Below are 22,138 nucleotides of genomic sequence, written 5' to 3'. Positions count from 1 at the left end.
GGCCCATATGTCTCTGCTCCTAGGATGCTACTTGCATATTTCTAGTCTTGAGCCTAGTATACTGAAGTGAGAATGTTAGCCTGGCCCAGTGGGTCTCAAACACGGCTATACTAGGTCACCTGGGGCACGTTTGCACTCTAGACCAATGAAGTCTGCTTCTCTAGGGGTGGGATTCAGGAATAGTGTTTTTTAGGGAAAGTCCCCGTTGGTCCAGTGGTGAGGACTTGGTACTTTCACTGCTGGGGCTCAGGGGGTTGAATCCCTGGTCAGGGAACTAAGATTCCACAGCCACACTGTGTGGTGTGTGTGTGTGTAGGTATATATCTCTCTCATATATGTATATACGCCACATATATACACATGTGTATATATGCCACATATATACATGTGTGATATATATATATCACATAGACACACATGTATATGCAACACATATATGTGTATGTATGTGGCATATAAATATATACACACATATATATATGTATAGTTTCCCTGGTGGCTCAGACAGTAGAGTGTATGTGTATATATATAGAGCCGGCTAAAAAGTTCTTTGGGGTTTTCCATAGTATGTTATTCAGATATATGAATCTTGCCCTCAATAGATTTTTAAAAAGTTTTCTAGATGATGCTAATGTAAAAAGTTCCTTGAACAGTCGGAACACTTTACATCCGACCCGTTTCTCAGCGTTGGCACTGTTGATCTTCGGCAGCTGTTAATTCCTTGTTCTGGGGACCCGTCCTGTGAATTGCAGGATATTTAGCAGCATCTCTGGCCTCTGCCTATAGATGAAGCCACGTTCCTCCAGATGACAGCCAGTGCGTGAGGTCATAAAATTATGTCAGGAACACTGGTCATCATGTTGGCCACTGGACTGCATAGAAGGCCATTGCGAAATTTCTTTGGGAATTAAGTGTTAAGGGAAAAAAAACAAACTCCCATAAGGAACTGGTACAGTTCTTTCTGTTGTTTTTTTTCCTTTGCTATCAGGAACCTCAAAGCCAATGTAAGAATGCATTCAAAGCAGAATTAAAGCAGAAAACAAGCCAATCACTCTACTGTGTTTTCCCCATTCTGTAAGATGCTGCTTTTAAAAAATTATTTATTTATGGCTGTGCTGCGTCCTTTGCCATGTGTGGGCTTTCTCTAGTTATGGCAAGTGGGGGTTACTCTTCGTTGAGGAGCTCGGGATTCTCATTGCAGTGCTTCTCTTGCTGCAGAACATGAGCTCTGTAGTTGGGGTGCATGGACTTAGCTGCTTTGTGGCATGTGGGATCTTCCTGAACCAGGGATTAAACCCGTGTTCCCCTGCATTGGCAGGCAGAGTCTTATCCACTGGACCACCAGGGAAGTCCCAAGATGATGCTTTTCCTGTTAACGTTGTGTTAATCTTAAAGTTGCCTTATATTCTTGGGGCATGAAGCAGGAAATAAACATAAACAAGGTAACAAGCAGGAGGGAATGACTGTTCCATGCACTGTTCAGTATTTATGACCCAAAGAATGGTTGGTTATAAAGAAGAGCCTGGTGAATTTGAATGACCTTGTCACTGGAGGATCAGCCAGGCCTATGGGGTAATGAGTCAATTTCTTTGGCCTCCGGCTTTGTCTGGGAAGTGACTGAACCGTGCTTGTGTTGAAGGAACTCAATGGCCAGCCGTGAGATGGCCTCTAGAATTATAAGCCTCAGTATCCATTGCGTCTTAAGAAGTCCAACCCCTGCTGTTTACCAGGAGTTTGGAAAGTCTCAGAGGTGATGTTGTTAAAGGCAACTTGGACTTCATCCCTGGATAAATACCATTACCTGCTTTCCTTTTCATGAATGAAGAGCAGCTTCCCTTTAGTAAAATATAACCCATTCATTAATAACCCAAGGTTCTAAAGCTTTAAAAAAAAATCAGCATTAAGTGTGGCTATTTCATTTTAAATGCAAAATCCTTGAATAGACCAGAGATCTTAATTTTTTTAAATATAGCGGAGTATTTTAATTATGAATGCACTTGCATATTCTCAGCATACTTCATTATTTATGTAGCTGGTGAAAAAGCTTTTTAATTAAATAGCATGCTGGCAATCCATTGTGAAATGTATAGATGTAGATTTTCCTAGCATTAAAAAACTAAACACATGCGCATGATACCTTCTGGCAAGCACATGTACATTAATCACCAGGAGGTACTTGTTTCCAAGTGATCCTAAAATTTGACCAAACTGTCTTTTTATTGGAAACAAAATAAGTAGCATAATTTGCTGGCACTCTGCATGGTTATTCTCACTCAATGCACTCAACTCATTTGGAAATGGGGTAGAGCAGTGGTTTTCAAAGTGTGGCCCCTACATCAGGAATAGGAGCTCCCAGCTGGGTGCATCCTCAAACTGTCAGCTCTTGAACTCCACCCCAGGTCTACTGACTCAGCAATTCTGAGTGGTCAGCACCCTGTGAAGTAACAAACCCTCCAGGTGATCCTTAGGGAGGTTAAGGTTTGGCACAGATTATGGGGTGAGGCTTATACCTGGTATCTGGGTTTTACTCATGGTTCCCCTCATGACAGTTGGCCATAATAAAACTAATAAGTCCATGCATTAGTTTCCCGATCAAAAAAACTGTTATGAAGATTCTCGCTTAAGGTTTAGAGAACTGCTTGAGGTCGTCAGAGTTTCAAAGAGGGTGAAAGAGTCCCAGTGGGTAGGTGAAGTATTTGAAGCAGGAGGTGGAAGAAAGCTGCCCACTAATATCAAGTCTATACTCACTGATTTCGAGTCAAGATATATCAGGGCTCAATGTATATACATGGCGATTCTCTTCTGTTCCCCCTCAAAAAAGCCTCTGAAACTCGAGAGCACCTCCTCATTCACCATTTTGTGGCAAGCTGTGGCATGGTGTTAGCGGTCTTGTGGAGATACCCTGTGCCTGTATGGAGGCTGATGACCAATCCGTGTCACCTCTCTGGGCTAGGGGACAGAGGCCTGGAGGTGGGTGGTGTGCAGAAGACCACACCGAGAGTCCACACTCTGGCCCAGCGCGACGCATACAGGCTCCCAGCTTCCTGCTCTGTGCTTTGTCTTCTGAATGAACAAAGCTGCTTCTTAAGTACACATAAGCCAAACTGCCTCTCAAATTGCAGCCATCTACTTTGAGTTCAGATTTGCACAGCATGACATGAATTGGGCTGCAAATTATGCAGAAAACAGCCATCACATCCATCTGTGATGTCAAAATCCTCCAGTACAATGTGACCTAGTAGGATCTGTGAGAGGAGTAAGTACTTTAGGTCTGATGCCTTCTCTATGCCATGTGATGAATCTCCTCCTAGGTGCTTTTGGCCTAGTGTGGAAAGGTTAAACATGATTGAGGTTGTGCCTGGGATATTCTCAAGAGCAGAACTCATTTCCAGGGGTGCAATTAGATTTTTTTTTTAATGGCAAAGTAACTAGAAAAAGAAAACACACACATACACTCATACCTAATGGTAAACTGAATTTATTTCCTCTTGGAAAACAATTCCAGTAATCTCCAGGTTCAGACCGCAGAGTAAACATTAATAACAGTAACATACAGGTTAGTTCAACTGATTCAAGAATTTGGCTGTGTGAAATCATTAAGGAAAACCTTGAACACTCAAAGCTTCAAAATGTATCCAGGAAAAAAAAATTCTTTGACAGTCTACATAACAACTATTGCATATATAGTGATGCTACCTGTCACATTGCAAGGCTTACAAATATATATACGGGCCTTACCCAGCTGTGGGGTTCTGTGAGAACATCTCTTCATGGTTTTTTGCAAGAATCTTCAGCAATAAAAAATAGTCTTGGGTTTAACCGTTGATATACCAAAAAAGAGAAATTCTAGGCTTAAGTGTTAAGAAAAGGAAGTCCAAATATAGTCTCACGTGTAACTGGGTTGTTTTAATCTGTCTTCCTTGAAAATACTTTCTCTTAAGCCATTTCGCTCACATTCTTTTTTTTTAAATCTTGCCTGAATAGGGCCCAAGTCCACTTGTCTTTATAAGACCATTTTAGTATCAGACGACATAATACATGTGAGACACTTTATATACAGGGGGTCTATCCGGTGCTCAAAAGTTCAAACACATGAACATCCAACAGTTTTGATAATACAAGTTTTATGGTACAATACAATGTTTCTGAATAATATACATTAACAATGAAAGTTTCGTGCAAAGAGTAAAACATGTTCCCTTTTTGTGCCACAAAAGTCATTCTCCTTGAGAGACGGTGCTTGCACTAACTGCTGTGTTGGGTCATCGTATGGTTCTGTAATGAGAAAGAAAACGGGGGTGGGGGGAGAGAAGAACCTTAAGTGATCATATTTTCATCAAACCAAGTATCTATAAATGCTCGTTGATTTACAATGCCCTGAAAACTGTTTCTGGGTCCAGAAGAATGGGGGTTCGGGGTTGGGGGGGCCTGGCTTCTCCCCACCCGCAGTGAGAGCCAGGAGGGAGGGGTGGGGCGGGGCCAGGGGGTCTTCCCTTTCTCTGACTCTGCTTCACTCCCCAGAAGACGCCCCCTCACCTTCTACCATCTCTTCTTATCAGCATACGCCTCTTTTCAAACACCAGGGTAACACTATTTTAACAGTTAGATTTATCTGTGCATTATTTCCATTGATTACAGATGCTTTTGTTCTACTCATGCTTAGAAGGTGAACATCTTAACAACAGAGGCCCTGTCCATCCCTAAATACAGATTTTATGGAAAAGAGCTGCCCGGCTGACACCTGACAAACGGGGCAGGAAACATCTCCAGCTCTTCTCTTGGGGGTGGGCTCGGGGTTGGGTCCCCACCTGGTGCAGAAGCAGATCACAGCAGCCTGAAAGCAGCCCCCCCTCTGGTCCCCAGTAGGTGCAGTCTTTGTTGTACTTTGGTGGTGTCCCCTCCATCCACACAGCACGTCCCATTCCTGAGTCAACATCCTGGTTCCAAACTGTGAGCGGGAAACTGGGCTTTCGGGCAGCTTATAACCACAAGCCAGGTCCAGAAGGTGAACACTGGGTGGGTGGGCTCTGGACCTGGGCCTGTGGCCTGCATGGGGGATGCTCACAGACCCAAAGGACATTCATTCAGAGCAAACACCTGGAGATGACCCCACCTGCGCCTTCCCTGAGCATTGTTTTCCCACCTCTCACAGTCGACCCCCTCCCCCCATCCCTTCTGATCAGAATCTGGAGATCTGTCCCCAAGTACGACCACTTCCATGCTCATCCCATCTAAGACCGCTTCCCCTGTCTCTGACTGCTATATCATATGCAGCTGAGGTCTGGTCTTCTGGTTCTCTGCAGTTCTGGCTCTCTCCCTGTGTCTGTAATCCTGGTCTTCATCCACTTAGTCATTCCTTCACAAGCAGCTCTTGAACACTTGCACACCACCAGCCACAGGCCCCAGTATTGCAGCACTTGGCAAAGAGGACCTGGCCAAATGAATGACCAGCTAGGCAAGGGCCACTGGAAGGAGAAGGATGGTCTGAGCCTTCACATCTTCAGAGTGCTCACAGACTCAAGAAAGTCACATAGGCACATAACGAAAAAGCCACCTGGTGGGAATATATTAGAAATGACCCCAGGAATATCATGTACACCTAACCTGGCCTGGCCTTTGGGGAAGGCTTTGTGGTGGACCTGGCTTAGGACATTTTAGTTGAGGCTGGAAACAGGAAGAGGCATTTGGGATGCAGGGCGGGTGCTCCAGGCCAAAGACCCTTGTGGGTAAAGGCAAAGAAGCAAGAATACACAAAGTAGGTTTGTGGACCTACAGCTCATTCAGGTTGGCTGGAATCTTCTTGAGTGTCCAGAACCAAGAGTGTGGATGAGAAATGAAGGTAGAGAGAAGTTTGGGGCCAGATTCTGAAGAGCCTTCTGTACCTGGCTAAGGAGTTCAGACTTGGTCTTGTGGGTAAGGAGGAGCTATGGAAAATTTTCAGCAGAGGGCTTTGTCTTTGAGATCTTTGTTATCTTTTCATTTCCCCAGAAAACTAGCCAAACACCTGCCCAGTGAGTAAAGGGTGAAAGGCCAGAGGCTTGGCTGCTTTGAGTTGCCCAGCTGGGGCTTACAGCACCAGTGAGGGAGAAAGGGGTGTTGTGAAGATGACCCAGGTCTTCTGTTCCCTATTTCAAACTAAGTCCACTTTATAAGAAAATGGACAACAAATACTGAGGACTTTATTTCACTCACCTTTATTTAAAACATACCATTTTTATTAATTTAGTGAAAGATGAGCTGGATTTTTTTTATTCTTCTTTTAACAATATTAGCCTAAATGTCCATACAGGAGCAGGCCAGTTTTATGCCAACTCTTTTTTTTCCTTTGGATTGATTCTAAATAAATATTTGTGCAAATTATTTTTCTCCAATAGGTAGACATAAAGGGTAGTAAAAAAAATTTCTGTAAGATTGGGCTTGACTCTGAGATAGCAAAATGTCTGAGAAAATTTAGACAATGCATTTTGAATGTTTTTATTGTTTATAACTCCTTTGATCAGAATTACATTGATACTTAAGGGGATAGTAATGTTTCTTAGTCTTACCAGTATTTTGATGACCCTTTACGTCTGCCTATTGGAGAAAAATAATTTGCAGAAGTATTTATTTAGAATCAATACAAAGGAAAAAAGTGAAAACAAAGTGGTAATCGCTTAGTCATGTGTGACTCTTCGCAACCCCATGGACTATATAGCCTGCCAGGCTCCTCGTTCCATCAAATTCTCCTGGCAAGAACACTAGCCATTCCCTTCTCCAGGGGATCTTCCTGTCCTGGGGATCAAACCTGGTTCTCCTATATCACAGGCAGAACTCCATGGACAGAGGAGTCTGGCAGGTTACCATCCATGGCATCACTTTCATTTTTTTTCCCTTTGTATTGATTCTAAATAAATAGTTCTTCAAATTATTTTTCTCCAAAAGTAGACATAAAGGATAATCAAAAAACTAATGAGACTAAAAACATTGCTATCCCTTTAAATATCAACAAAATTATGATCAAAGAGGTTATAAACAATGAAAACATTCAATTACTCAAAATGATCTGTCTAAACATTCTCATACATCTTGATATCTTACAGTCAAGACTGATCTTACAGAAAGTTTTAATTTAAAAAATTAAGAAAATAAGTACAAGAAGCTGAGACAATAGCTATCTAAATGGTAGAACTTTGACAGGAGGGGTCCCAGGGCTCAATCCCTGGTCAGGGAAGTAGATCCCTCATGCTGCAATGAGTGATTCCACATACCACAACTAAGACTCGGTGCAGCCAAATAACTAAAAAAACGTTAAAAAATGGAGTGCTTACTCCAGACATTCCACATTCAATTGAATTTTGGAGGTTAATGAAAGAAGCTATATTACAGTCTCTCCAGTGCTCTTCTATCTATACTGAGAAACTGGAAAACAGAAACCTAACACAAACTGGCCACAATAGTCGGCAACAGTTGTTTCTTGGATGCTTTCATCCTAAACCAAAGCTATACACGTCTCTTCAGAGGTGCAAAGAAATGAACAACTACATATGAATCACTTATTGCAACAGATTGAAGTTGCTACTATAAAGGATTTATGCTTTGCATATTAAGAGAGAGGAACATAAATCATCAGCGAGAAGGACAAGGGTAGGGCTTGTGAAATGCAAGCTTCAACAAAAATAAGGAGCTGCAATATAAATAACGTCTAAATGGGAAATCTGGCATGAAATATGGTGACGGCAGAAAGTTCTCTCGTGCAGAGATACCTGCATACCACTGAGGTCACTCATTGTCAGTCTTTCTCTTTTTTCTTCCAAACTGGCTGAAAGGGAGAACAGGGTTCCCCACCCCTACCCTCATGCCTAGGCACGGCATTCGCCACTGTCAGTGATTTCCAAGGTGAGAAATGGGTGTGTGTGTGGGTGTGGGTGTTTGTGTTCAGTCGTGTCTGACTCTATGCAACCCCATGGACTGTAGCCCACCAGGCTCCTCTGTCCACGGAATTTCCCAGGCAAGAATACTGGAATGGGTTGCCATGTCCTTCTCCAGGGAATCTTTCCAACCCAGGGATAGAAACCGGGTCTCTTAGGTCTCCTGCATTGGCAGGCGTATTCTTTACCACTGCGCCACCTGGGAAGCCCGGAAACGTGGCATATCTGCATGGAAAACCAAACAAAAAACTCAGGTGATTCTGATCCAGTCCTCAAGGGTTTGTATTCACCACCTTGGAGGATCCTTGAAGTATGACTTCCCCTCTCCCATACAGTACTTTGAGTCACTAAAAAATATGAATGACCTGATTTCGTTTTCTGGAGGAAGGAATGGGTATCTGAGCTGCACAGGTTACTGGGTTGGCAATTAGGGGTTGGAGAGAAAGACAGCGTGTTCATCTCCAGACTTCACCGAAGATCCACCCATAAGAGAAACAAGAAATTGCTTCTTGGGAGCCCTCTGCCTAATTGGGTGTGTTTTTAAAATCACAGACAACATTTTTCAGAAAGGGAGACAAGAAGTGAGTGGGAAAGATGAAACATAGACCAGAGAAGTGCTAAGCCCAAGGAGAGGGCAGGTGCCTGGTGCTTGGTGCTCCTCACCAGGCCAGCCACATCACAGAGCCCGCCGTGAACCCCCACAGTAAGAACAGGGACGGGGACAAGCAGAGCAAAGAAAATGCTGCCAGGCCATCCTTGAGTCGCCTTCTCTTGTAAGAGTTTTCTGCTCTTTAGGTCTGGAGGAAACCACCACACTAGAACAAAGCAGTGGGTAATCTCACCAATTTCACACAGCAATTCACAGTCCCCAAAGCACTTTAATGCAATGACAGGTTATGAGAAAAAATATCTGTTCCAATGAAGGGAAAGTGTTTTACATAATCGAGGAGAGCATCAGTGCAGCATCGACGCCGGTGGGGAGGGGTGATGACAGAAAAGGAAGTAGGAAGAGAAGAAAAGTTCTGTAATCCCACAGAGAGCCATATTCTACTCTGCAAAAAGCCATCTCTTGGAGACCCCATGTCTAAGTAACTGAAAATTGCAAACCATTAATCCCAGTTATGAACAGTTGTTTTACACGAGAGGGGTTTGTGTTAAAAAAAATTAAATTCACAACACACCTTAAAGCTTTAAAGACAATCCATCTACGTATGATACCTTAATAGCCAGTTTTAAAACAAAAAGAACACCAAAAAACCCCACTCTCTTTACTGTAAACGGCCCCATTTGGAAGGAGTTTGTTCTTTTTCTCTCTAAAACCTGAAATTAAACTTAGAAAGCTAAAAAACAGATGAGGACCTTAAAAATTCCCTTCTAGCACTATGAATTTCTTTTTAAAATATGAGATGCCTTTCATTTTACAAGACTGGAATTCTCATTTTGGGCTTGGCACGCTAACACATGATTAATTCAGCCTCTCTCTTTCTGAGAGCTGACCACATTTACTGGTCAAACGGTTTAATCCTATTTAAAATGCAATCCAAGCAAAATATTTTTAAATAAAAATAAAAACCCACGATCCCCTGTAACTATTCACCTTGGCCAAACTATCCCATTTGCCTGCGATCTTGATGTGAATTTGAATATCTGCACCTATAACAATGATGAAGTTAAGCTCCAGAGGAAAACCAGGGGCCATCTACCTTCCCAGGGTGGAAAAATTAAGTCCCCACCCCAAAAGCGGTGCTCATGGATCACCCTCGCTTAGCCAATATTTTGGCAGAGATGATGTCTCGTAGTCTGTGCTTTGTAGCCTTCTGTTGGCATCAACAAAATATTAAGTAGCAATAGTCATAAAAATAAAAACTGTCTGAATGGAAGTTTTGTGAGATCTGTTGAGTCAAAGATGTTAATCATTTTTACTGTGACTTGTCTATTTATAGCCCTTTGTCTCAAATTCTGACAAGCTTTTAAAACTAAGAAAAAGAGCCATTTTAAAAAGGAATGAAAAAAAAAAAAAAAAAGAAAAGAAAACAGGCTTTCCACTAATTCACCATGCCATTAGAATCCCGAATTTAAACTGGAGTTGTATTCAATTTAAATGAGATGTTTTCCAACCAGGGGAAATAGGAGGCAATTGTGGCTTTGCAACAATGCAAGGCGGGAAGAAATAAAAGAAATAGAAAGATTAAATGTAGCTGTTTCTTTCAACAGATGGTGACAGCACCGAGGCAGCATGTTGTTTTTTCTTTAGTTGAAGAACGCAAACATCCGTAATCAATCATTGCTGATTAACTAATTATATTACCCTTCCTTTTATCACCAGGGTTGGACCTTTATCTGTAAACACTATCATAGTCTGTATGCTCTTATTTTTCTAGAAGCATATCCCAGTACACAGACACAGTCGTGCAGTTACAGGCTGCAAACAGAATTCTACATTATTATCCACCTTTAAGCACTACTGCTTTATTTTTTATTTTTTTTAAACAAAAGCAATTGGTTTCCAACAGGCTGGATAATAAGTCTTTTGACCTGCATTCTTCTTTGACCCATTAAGGTCACCCCTGTGCTCGGGCATATAGCTGACTTCGGAAATGCCTGCGAGTCCTACATTTCATCTCCTGCCCACTCAAAATAAAGCTTTCTTTAAATGTGTCTGCTCGGGTCCCTGAAGGCCAAAGAAGCCTCCCTGTAGTGGGCGATGGAGGGACAGAAGCCTCTGCCTTTATTAATGAATGCAGACCATTATGAGTCTGGCTGGCTCCTTCCCTGTTCCCAGAAGCATATACTGTACGTGACTTAAAATGCTAGAATATTGACACAAAGCGAGCTGGGCACCCCTAAGGAAAATTACTCCTTGGATATAATGTAGGCTCGTAACAGCTATTAGAGTACAAAATAAAACCCTCCGGGATCAAACTGACATATACCGCATTCTACCTAGTCCTCAAACATTAGAAGAAATTCTTTGTGAAGGCACTCTCAAGGACAGCATTAAACTGACTTTTGTAGCAATCTGCAACAGCTTTTTGGCTCAGAGCTTTTAGTACTAAATCTCTGGTTTGAATCAATATAAGTACTATATCTTCTACATTAATCAATACATTTGGTTCGATACATGTTCTATTAAATTATACTTTCTAATCAAGATTTTTACATTTCCACCCTCTCTCTTTTTTCCATTCCCAACTTTGTTTGCTAGTAAAACAGTTTTAAGAGTGTAGCCAGCTCATGGAGAGAAGATGTTGGGCGATCTCCCCTCACTGGTTAGAGAAAAAATACAATAGCGAAGGGCAGCCTTTAAACATCTTGATAAGGTTAACGGGATTTGTGAAGGCGATAAATTAACATTTTCAAAGTCCACACAATTACAAAAAGGACTCACAGTTTTAAATTAATTAGAAGTGAATGACTTCAGCTCTGTAAGTACCATTAGAATGTTCTAAAAAATCACCCAAATCATCCACAATACCAATTAGACTCCGTTTCACCATCCCAAGGTTTCTCTTGTCCACAAATTACATTCCTTTTTAGCTGGGGAAATCTGAGGTAATTGTGTTTTCATGGTCCCTACCTGGTAAAGATCACGAACCTATACATGGGTTTGTGCATTTTGGTGAGATACATTTTGGTGGCTCAGTGGTAAAGAATTTGCCTGCCAGGGCAGGAGATGCTGGTTTGATTCCTGGGTTGGGAAGATCCCCTAGAGAAGGAAACAGCAACCCATTCCAGTACTCTTGCCTGAGAAATCCCATGGACAGAGGAGCCTGGCAGGCTACAGTCCATGGGGTTGCAAACAGAGTCAGACACAACTTAGCGAATAAACAATAACAACAACGTACTTTTAATGAATATTCTTTAAAAGACAAATATATAATGTTTCCCAAAGTAAAAAATATATTCATAAAATGGATTTTCATGACTGGGGGTGGCTGACTCACAGTTTTCACTTTGCTAGAATTTACTAAAATGAAGTCTGCTCTTGTATTTTGATAAACAGCAATGGAGTTTCCCAAACTGTCTATCAGGATAATGCTTTGCCTCTCTCTCTTTAATGCCATGAATGTTACATTTACGATCATGTTTGCACTGACAGAATCTCCCTCTTTATTTTTTCATATGGTAATGTCATCACCGTGAACTTAGAGAGACACTGATGGATTTTCTTTTGACATTTAACAGTTCGCATGGGCTTGGCCTGACATTGCAAAGCATTTTCTGGGTGACACTAAGCTATATTAAAGCAAAAGGTGAAATGGCATCATCAGAAGTGATCAGAAAAATACACGACATTAAAGACAGAAAAGGACTATTAGGTTATTGAATTTGTCCCCTTGCTGAACAAAATTTGTTCTACGAAGTTTATACTCTGGGCTAGTTTTTAATGGTCTTAGCAATGAAATTTCCATCACACCTCCCAGAGGAAACAATTTCACATTCTAATAAACCTCACTAAAGGACATTTTTCTTTTCTTTTTTTTTCTTTTTTGTATTTTTTCTTTGGACATTCATGCTAAAAAAGTCTAGAAAAGGTCGGCCTGAGATAACTCTGAAGCAGGCGGACATTGGCATGTTTATGAGTTTATGTTCAGAAGCCTTCTTGATTATGTATTTGCAGTAGAAAGTTCTTCTGTCTCATCCAAAGAAACCCAAAAGACAATTCAGTAAGCAGTTTCTTAGGCATTATGCAAAAATTGGTCATTCAGTTGCTTTGTTCTAGAGGGAGAGTCCTGCAAATTAAATGGAAGGCCAGGGAGATCAGGTTTCCCAACCTTAGCAGCAGTGGCTTGTTGGGAGGGACAAGTCTTTGCTCCTCTGTGTTCTAGGATGTTAGCAGCATCCCTGGCTTTCATCAACAATGTGCCAGTGGCACCTTTCCAGTCACGATAGCCAAAAACGTTTTCCCTGGTGCTTTAAATGGTAAAGAATCTGCCTGCACCGCAGGAGACCCAGGTTTGATTCCTGGGTCTGGAAGATCCCCTGCAGAAGGGAATGGCTACTCACTCCAGTCTTCTTGCCTAGAGAATTCCATGGACAGAGTCTGGTGGGCTACAGTCCATGGGGTCGCAAAGATTCAGAAACCTCTAGACCTTGCCATATCCCCTGGAGGAAAAAATCACCCGCAGCTGAGGACCACTGCCTGCAGTGCTTTGAAAACACACTGAACTTGCCATGCCTGCTTGAGGACACAAGCTGGTCTTCAGTCTCAGTGGCATCTGTTCCCCACCAAATTTAAAAGAAAAAAGAAGGGCAGCAAAGAGACACATATATACCATATGGAACTATACTGCATGGCATTTAAAAAATATGCTCAGGGATTTCCCTGGTGGACCAGTGGTTAAGAATCTGCCTTCCAATGCTGGATATATGGGTTTGATCCTTGGTTAGGGAACTAAGAGACCACATGCCAGGGAGCAACTTGTGGAGCCCTACACGCCGCAAGCAGAGTGAAGCCTGCGCATTGCAGTGAAGATAACGCATGCCACAATTAAGACCCGACACAGCTATACAATCAACGCTGAATATTCACTGAAAGGACTGATGCCGAAGCTGAGGCTCCAGTACTTGGACCACCTGATGCGAAAAGTTGACTCACCGGAAGAGATCTTGATGCTGGGAAAGACGGATGGCAGGAAGAGAAGGGGACGACAGAAGATGAGATGATTGGCTAGCATCACAGACTGAATGGACATGAGTTTGAGCAAAGTCTGGGAGATAGTGAAGGAAAGGGAAGCCTGGTGTGCTGTAGTTCATGGGGTCACAAACAGTTGGACATGACTTAGTGACTGAACGACAACAACAAAATAAAATAAAAATATGGTAGAGAAATCGTGAAAATGATTGAAATATATAATAAGTGGCATTACTTGTATGAATAATAATTTCTCCAAAAATATCCACTCATTCAGCAATTTACTGAGACTTTCCATGTACCGTCAGTGAACAAAGGTGGAACATGTGACTCTTAATCAATGCTGTTTTAGAAATATTAACAATATACTAAAGTATAAAAGGACCAAAACACTAAGCTGTGGAAATTAATATTTAAGGTATGGGAACAACTCCCTACTCTGAACAACTGCAGAGCCACCATCCCTCATTTGCTGGTCGAGATTCAACAGCAGGAGTCAGCGATGTAAGTGATGTCTCACAGAACTAAAGAAATGGTTTCTAGCAGCATCTGTTCCAACATCCCATTTCATAAATGATGAAGTCAAGTCCCAGAGACTTGAAGCCAACTTTCAAGGTCTTATAGCTACTCCACGGCTGAACTGGCTTCTGCGAAGAAGCAACTGGTGAGTGGTACCAGTTGCTATGTTCTAATCCCTGGGCTGGGCTGACTATGGAGCCCAGACAGATGCTCACCATTAGGGCACTCACCAGGGACAGGAGGACTGGGTACAATGGATCATAGAGAAAGGGCACCTCACCTCCTGAGCTTAGTTCTTGGAGAAGTCATGCTTGCCTGGTGCTAGAGTGATGATGAGGAAGAGGAGCTTAGAAGACAGAGACAGGCCCCAGGGGGAAGGTAAACAGGAGCCAGGCTGAGAATCATGGAGTTGGGGGTGACTGATCCCTGGGGGGCTGGAGATCCATCCAGCTGGGCAGGCAGATGGAGGTCACTTCAAACAGAGCTTGTTTTCACTGTGTGTGCTGGGAAAGCCAATGGTGGTGAACAGCATCTCAAGAATACCCACCGAAAGCAGTCTGAAGAGTTAAAGTGTTAGTTGCTCAGTTGTGTCCAACTCTCTGCGACCCCAAGAACTTTAGTCTGCAGGGTTCCTCCGTCCATGGGATTGCCCAGGCAAGAATACTGGAGTGGGTTGCCATTTCCTTCTCCAGGGGATCTTCCTGACCCAGGGATCAAAACCAAGTCTCCCGCATTATGAGCAGATTCTTTACCATCTAAGCCACCAAGGAGGCCAAAGTAGTCTAGCCTGAGTCGTCAAAAGCCTAAGTGAAGTTGCATTTTTAAAAGAATGTCATGACTGCACTGCTAATATAGAACAATGTCTAGTATTTTGACAAGTAAATATTTCAGAGAAATAAAACAAGCCACTGTGGTCCACCAGCTTCAAAGAGAGACAAATGCTGCTGACAGGTCATACATGCCCAATGTTAACTTGGTAACAGTTTTGTTTCTCATTTCTCACTTAAAAATGGTAGTAAGATTTCAGTGGCTAGCTGACTCCTATCTGTTTTGCATGTAAGACAAGCTTGACTTTGAAAGAACTGATAGGACCTAGCTACTACATTGAGGGGGAAAAAAAAATAAGGGGCTGAATTGGAAGAAAAGGCTAAAAAGAGCAAAGGGCAACTGGGAGATACATTAAAAGTACAAAGTTTATTTTTAAAAGAGAACAATGGGTTGAGCGGCCTGTTTACATGCATGGAGCCAACAGAAAATTTAAATCCAACTGTAGAAAGCCAGCAAAAATGAGAGTCCAGAGCTTAAAGATTCTGCTCAGATTCTAGAACTGCAGGATCCTAGTGTATTGTGAGACAGAAGGCTTTGATAGGCAATACAGTCTAATAAGATATTCAGGGATTAAGTCAGTGCTTCACAGACAGATGTGTCCATGTGCCAGTTGTTGCTAAGCTTTAATTTTTTCCCCCTGTAATGTTTAATTTATCACACTGGCGCTTTCTAAACTAGAACATCTGTAAACAAGGTTAAGAATGACCTCCTTCCAATTTTACATCCGTGAACAGTGCCCCTTCTTCGTGCTCTAATTTTAGATACCTTAAAGATAAATAAATCTGTGGAAGGAAGGAAAAAGAAGGCTTGGCTGACACTGAAATGTGTTCATCTTGCTCGAATACAAATTTCCTCTCTGCCTGGCTTCTGGGTGCACAACTGACTCAGGATGCTCAAGTTACATTCACTGCACCCCCCCTACTCCACCCCAGCCCCCCACCGAGTCAAACACAATTAAACAAATTTCTCTTAAATATTCAACAGTCTCCTGTAGTAATTAGCAGGAAAGAATGGGAGCTTAAATTGATAATTGCTCAGCAATGTCCTCTCGCAAATGTTACATATTTCCTGCTCCTCCCTTTTCTCTTAGATTTTGAATCACAGAAGTTTTCTGGTAAAGCATTCAGTTAGTGAAATGACCCACCATCACACTGCTTGGCCCAAGATCTTGCAGTCAGGTTGGGCTGTTTGACTGTCAGCGGCAAGTTTCCACCCTCATTGCTTCTTTCACTCCTGTTTTTGAAATCTATTGAAAGTTATGTACCTGGAAGCTGTTGGAAGAGGGCATTGATTTAAAAACTGACTGGCAGGCTTAGGATTTAAACTCTGGTCCACCAGACGCAAAAGGTCATCTGATTAGAATGGGAGAAGCACAAGGCATCGTAATTTATATTCAAAGGGTAACCTTTGTAGGAAGGAGGAGGAAGCGAGACCTCTTCCTGCTTTTCCACTTGATATGGACAAGGATTCCCTTCAACCAATTCCCAATAATTATGAAAAATAGTGTCTTGATCTTGGACAAAAAGCAAACGAAATGCCACTTCCTTGTGTTATTTCTTATTATTAAAAACACTGCCACGCTGTCTAGGAGGTAAACTCACAGTGAGAGTAAGTCAACATGTTATAAATCATGAAGAATAACCGAAAACCATCTTTCCTCATCATAAGCCACCAAATACTTGTCTCCTAGGGCATTTGCTGACGGAAATACACATACAGAGAATAGAACTAGGAGAGGACAATGTCCTGATTTCTGTGTGTGTGTGTGTGTGTGTGTGTGTGTATGTAGCTCAGTTGTGTCCAACTCTGCAACCCCATGGACTGTAGCCTGCCAGGCTCCCTTGTCCACGGAATTCTCCAGGCAAGAATACTGGAGTGGGTTGCCATGCCCTCCTCCAAGGGATCTTCCTGACCCACGGATTGAACCCAGGTCTCTTGCATTGCAGGCATATTCTTTACAGTCTGAGCCACTAGGGAAGTCCAGTAATTTCCACAATTAAGCTTCAGAAGAATAAGTGTGTGTGCATATGTGCCCATGCACACACCCATGCCTCCACTGGATGTTGGCATGAGCGTGTGCCATGGAGCCGGGAGTTACATGCATGCCTGGGTTCTACAGGTGAAACTCCTCATGTTTGCCTTTGATCTTTGGGTCCCCCAGGGCTCATATTCCAGCATGGAGAATGCAATTAGAAGGAGCCCCAAGTAGGCTTTGTTTTAAAATTCTAAGAAAAGCCTTTCAAAATACAAATATTTCACAAGCCCAATTCTATTTGGATATCTCTCAGTTTAAATTTCGGAGAAGGCAATGGCACCCCACTCCAGTACTCTTGCCTGGAAAATCCCATGGACGGAGGAGCCTGGTGGGCTGCAGTCCATGGGGTCGCTAAGAGTCAGACACAGCTGAGCGACTTCACTTTCACTTTTCACTTTCATGCATTGGAGAAGGAAATGGCAGCCCACTCCAGTGTTCTTGCCTGGAGAATCCCAGAGACGGGAGAGCTTGGTGGGCTGCCGTCTATGCGGTTGCACAGAGTTGGACACGACTGAAGCGACTTAGCAGCGGCAGCAGTTTAAATTAAAAAAAAAAAAATCCTCCTTTGAAGAAAGGAGAAATAATTCTGCATTCAAGTTTGGTGATTTTTTTTTTTAAAAATCTTACATATTCCCTTTCCTTTCCCCTTTCCCTAAATGTTTTTGTGTACTGGAGAAAGTTTCAAATCCCCTGACTCCTCCTCCTCTGAAATCATCCCTGTTTATTAGCCAGTGCACCCAGGCAGGGAGAGAGGAAATCAGGAACTCTAAGTGCATCTCTCATCCTACATGGAACTTTTATGGTCTTAGATATCCGTGGATTCCCTTTTGCCCCTCATCTCTTCTTGTTCCAGAATCTTTCAGGTCTTCAAATGGCAGAACTATACTCCACCCCCACTCTCTGTCCAAAAGAGCCTCTATTTGCTTCATAAACCCACAGATTACACTCCCATTCTCTTCCCATTTCCTGGGCATCTTTTCTGACACTGCTTCTTGGTCTCTATGGAACAGTTTCCTCACCCCTCACGGTGCACATAGCTTCTAGAAAGACAGCCCCTTAATTCCCCCACACAAAGATGTGCTGTAGCTATGGTGAGAGTAATCTATAACCCTCGTATCCTTATATAATTTGCTACTCCACATTCATTTTAATTCATTACAATGAAGCAATATAATTAAAAAAATAACTCCTTAAAGTGAAATATTTAACATGATCCTGGAAGGAAGGCAGCTTCCGCTATCAGAGGGCCAGGCTGCAGGCATAGTGCACGCTTGTGCAAATTCAAAGGTGAGCTGTAAACAAGCTCGTGCACCAAGGCTCCCGTGCAGAAAGGACCGGGCGGCGGGAGGCCTCATTCTAATCAGTCCTCAAAGGAACCTGCCACACAGAAGTGGCACTTATTCTAATTTAAAGCCCTCATGCTTGGTTCAGTGTTGCAAAATTTATAAAAGAATAACTTCATTAAACTGCCTCGCACTTCAAACACAAATGCAAACCAGCCACAACATAGAGGGTGCTGGACGCGAGGAAGAGAAATATTCCCAGAGTTGTTAGCTATTCAAATCCTGTCTGCATTTGGGCGCTTCTCTTTCTGAGGATGCGTTTACCCTGGAATGTTCCTCCACCAGGAATTTCTGCCCCCAGGGTCCTTTACTTCTGTCCTGAGGGCCCGTAAGTCTGCTTAATAACACTTAAAATCACCCAAAGTGCTTGGCAAGGCACACCCCTTGCAGAAATACATCTGGCAGTACCTAAATGAATGCTATTCACTGCTCCTTTCCTGGTCTGCAGAAAAGATTGATTCTCAACCTGCCATGATCACAGTTCCCATTTACTTGGGAATATATTTCAGACTAACCTAAGTTGTTGAAAAACTAATGCCCAAACATTTTTTCCCCCTTACCCTCGGTCCTCCAGAAAGCCAGTACTAATAACGGATAAGTGGAAACATTTTGATGAACTCATGCACAGCCACAGAGAACAGTTATTGTCACATCCTAAAACATACACTTGTATGGAAAATTCTTTTTCTCCCCTGAATCAAAGAAATGCTACAGAAAATAACTTCAGGCTAGATTCGTAAGCTACAATGAATGCACTTTGTGTCAGAACACACACCGTTTCGTGCTGAACTGTCAGCATCCTTCTCCAAATCTTTTTTTCAGGGGAGGCAAAGAAAAGACAAACCTAGAAGCCTGTGTGAAAGAAAACTTGAAACCTCTGAGCGAGGACACGTCGCACAGAGGCTGGGCTATGTCTTGAGAGCCCGAGGTCTCAATAACGAGGAACAACTTTTCTGTTCAGTGTTTCTCGTCACCCAGGTTCAAACCTGTGCTAAGATTTTGCTTCAGAGAGAAGACAGTAAGCAATCAAAAGGCTTGCAAATGGTAATCCACGGATGGATAAGAGGTAATGACCTCCGGGTGAAAGCTCTTAAGGTGGATCTCTCCAAGTGCAAGTACCACAGACTGTTTATCCCAGCTGTCCTTCAGAACTGAGGAGCGTTCTTGGTTTTGGTCAGAAGAGAGACCTGCTATAGGCTATTCATGCCAGGCTGACTAGAAGACAGATTGACACAGTAGATGTGAACGTTGAAGTTATCACCACAAAAGTGCCGCGTGATGCGTCTCACATTATTCCGGTTCCTAGGATAAACAAATACTGAAATTAACGCTCCATCATCTTTATAAATGTGTTTCACGGTGCTGAGGGCTCTTTTACATTCACACCATGCAATAGGTTGGAGAAGGTACGTTTGTATTATTTTTCCTCTCCATGAATAAAACAGGGCTAATCAGATGGAATGAATGAGCTAATTCAATTACAGGCAGCTTTTATTATACACTAAAATATGGATTATTGATCTTGTGGAGTCGGCAATGCAGGATGCAAATTCAGTGAGCGAAACCCGCAGATTTGAGTTGGACTGGCCTGTATTCATGCTGAAATCTGCTAGAACTGTTCTCACTTGGGGCGGGGGGAACCCTAAAGAAAACAACATTAACTATTTAGACCCAGGGAACGGATAAAAGGTTATGTTGGAGGGCTGGCCTAAGAGCCTGAGCGGGGGTCCCAAGAATGGAGGTGAATACCCTGTCAGGCTCCGACAAAGGAGGGAGGAGAAGTGGACCAGCTCTCTGGGCCTGGCTGTGCAGTAGTAAGTGAAACTTATTTGGGAGCCTGGAATGTACTTCGCAGGCATCTTGCTGCAAATCCAATCAAGTCGAGGAAGAAGAATGGGTGCATTGTGGTGGCCCTGCCCGGTTGAGGCGGGCTTGTTTGAAATACAAGCCCACTGGACTGTCCTAGCAAAATCCTTTTGTCTTTCATCTCTAGGGGGGAGAAAAAAATGCAGTCATCAACCCTGGTTAGAAAGAAGGCAGCCCTGAATGTGGGATCACGTGGGAAGAAAGCCCATGGCAGCAAACGCTAAGGGGGAAAGAGAAGGTGAGGTCGGGTATTTCAGTATCTATTGGCACACCTCTATCCTGCCTTCCCACTTCCCAAATACAGCTGCCCAAGCCTCCAGGGCCTGTGGCTGCTGTCTGTACTCAGCTCAGAGTGCAGACAGTGTGGGCCAGACCGGCTCCTGCCTTCCCTGTAAACTTGTCCCAGCTCCTCCCCGCAGAGCCAACACTCTTTCTTTTGACTGGGTTCATATCCTCTCTACCTTTTTATGGGCCACAGCCCAAGTGCCCCCCACGTGGCAGCACAGACGAAAATAAGCTCTTCTCTCCCTTAAAAAAAGCCCAGAAATGGGTTCTGTGTTTTGGTAGGCCTCCCTCCAAAGCATAGGTAAACGTCCATGTGCCCTGTTTTCAAGCAAGCTTCCAATGAAAGGGAGGAAGAGGGGGGAAGGCCTAACAATACCACACAAAGTTGCAGACTGTTCGGCTACAGTCCAGAAAATGAATCCAATTTTTCATTCTGTCATTATAAATATTTCATTGCAAATGGTACTGATTTTCTGCAACTGTGGTTAAGCAAAGGGCCTCTGTGTGAATATTTAAGAAAAAAAAAAAAGAGAGAGGAAGACAATGAGGAAGAAGGGAGGGGGGAGTGAAAGGTTAGCAACCAATTAATTTCTTCCTTTAAATGTAAAAGATTCTGGGAGAAATTCAACAGTGATGTAGTGTGTGACTCGGAGAAGAAGAAAAAAAACATTTACTCTGCTCTTCTTCTGACAGTTTCTCATAAAGTATCTGCAGTCCATCTATCTTTTAGTACTCTAGGCTCCTCTGGAGAGCAGAAAATGGTGGTTTAAAGCTCTCTTCAGTGCCAGTCTGCAGGAGATTGCTTTCCACAGGACCCCCGCTGATGGAGGCCTAGGGGAAGAGGCCCAGGAGTTATTCAATCAGCCGGAGACTCTGGGGCGGCTGGGGGTCCTTTGAGGGCTGATTAGAAAGCTGCCCTCCTGTTGCCTGCCTCGGAACAGAACGAAATGAGCAGCCTCTTGCTGAGCAGATGCTGCAAGAAGGAATTTCACCTGTCATGGAGTTTGTCAGAATTTCAGGATTTATCTTGGTGCAAAATTAATAAAATACCAACCAGGATTTCAGGCTGACTACTCAGCTGTGTCATCTCCAAGTGATCTTTCACCCAGGAAAACCTGGACAGGGCGCACAGCCAGCTCCCTGCCCTACTTTTCCTTGGGAGGGTGAGCGAGACGATGGGACGAGCACCAGCCAGACGCCAGGAGGAGATTCAGAACCAATTACACACAAGGCTGAACTGCAGTGTGGGTGCTACTGTCTTAGTGGGTGACCTCTCACCTCGCCTCCGGAGCTGGGACGGCTCTTTGGGTCAGCCCGAGTCTCAAGTAGAGAAGGGCTGTTTTAGCACTGTCTCACACAGGAGGTAGCTCATGGCATCACATCTATTAAATTCATCTGCTGGTGTCCCCGGCCTGGTTTTGCTTTATCTTATTAAAGGAGTGCTAACAACAGGCTCTGTTAAGAGCACATATTGTGAAACACTGAACATTCATCCATCTGGGGTCAGCCGTGCTCAAGGAGGTGTGCGCTCATCTTTTATTTGAACCCATGCTGGCCTCGTGGCCCCGAGGGGGGGAGTGAGGAGTGGGAATCAGGGAGGGAAAGAGGGAGGCAGCGGGCACTGAGGAGCTGGGACTGGGTGGGAACAAACCATTGCCGGCTCTGGACTGCAGGGAGCTTGGGAGTTTGGCCACCTCTGCTCATTCCACTTCACAAATGA

The 22,138-nt window shown here is 43.3% G+C and overlaps 1 protein-coding gene across 5 annotated transcripts in view; it reads right to left on the bottom strand.

Annotated features, from left to right (window-relative positions):
* Positions 1-3,462: 3,462 nt before the first annotated feature.
* Positions 3,463-22,138, bottom strand: part of ZNF521 (zinc finger protein 521) — a 312,597-nt gene continuing 293,921 nt past the window's right edge. For all 5 annotated transcript variants that reach the window (XM_069569276.1, XM_069569272.1, XM_069569274.1 and 2 more), the window contains one exon: positions 3,463-4,275. In XM_069569276.1, the coding sequence (XP_069425377.1) occupies positions 4,246-4,275 (30 nt within the window). In that variant the 3' untranslated portion in view covers positions 3,463-4,245. The remainder of the gene's footprint in view (positions 4,276-22,138) is intronic.

This window comes from Ovis canadensis, chromosome 23, assembly GCF_042477335.2.
Source record: "Ovis canadensis isolate MfBH-ARS-UI-01 breed Bighorn chromosome 23, ARS-UI_OviCan_v2, whole genome shotgun sequence".
In the NCBI taxonomy this organism is placed as follows: Eukaryota; Metazoa; Chordata; class Mammalia; order Artiodactyla; family Bovidae; genus Ovis; species Ovis canadensis.
This window is presented reverse-complemented; position numbering and strand designations above follow the sequence as displayed.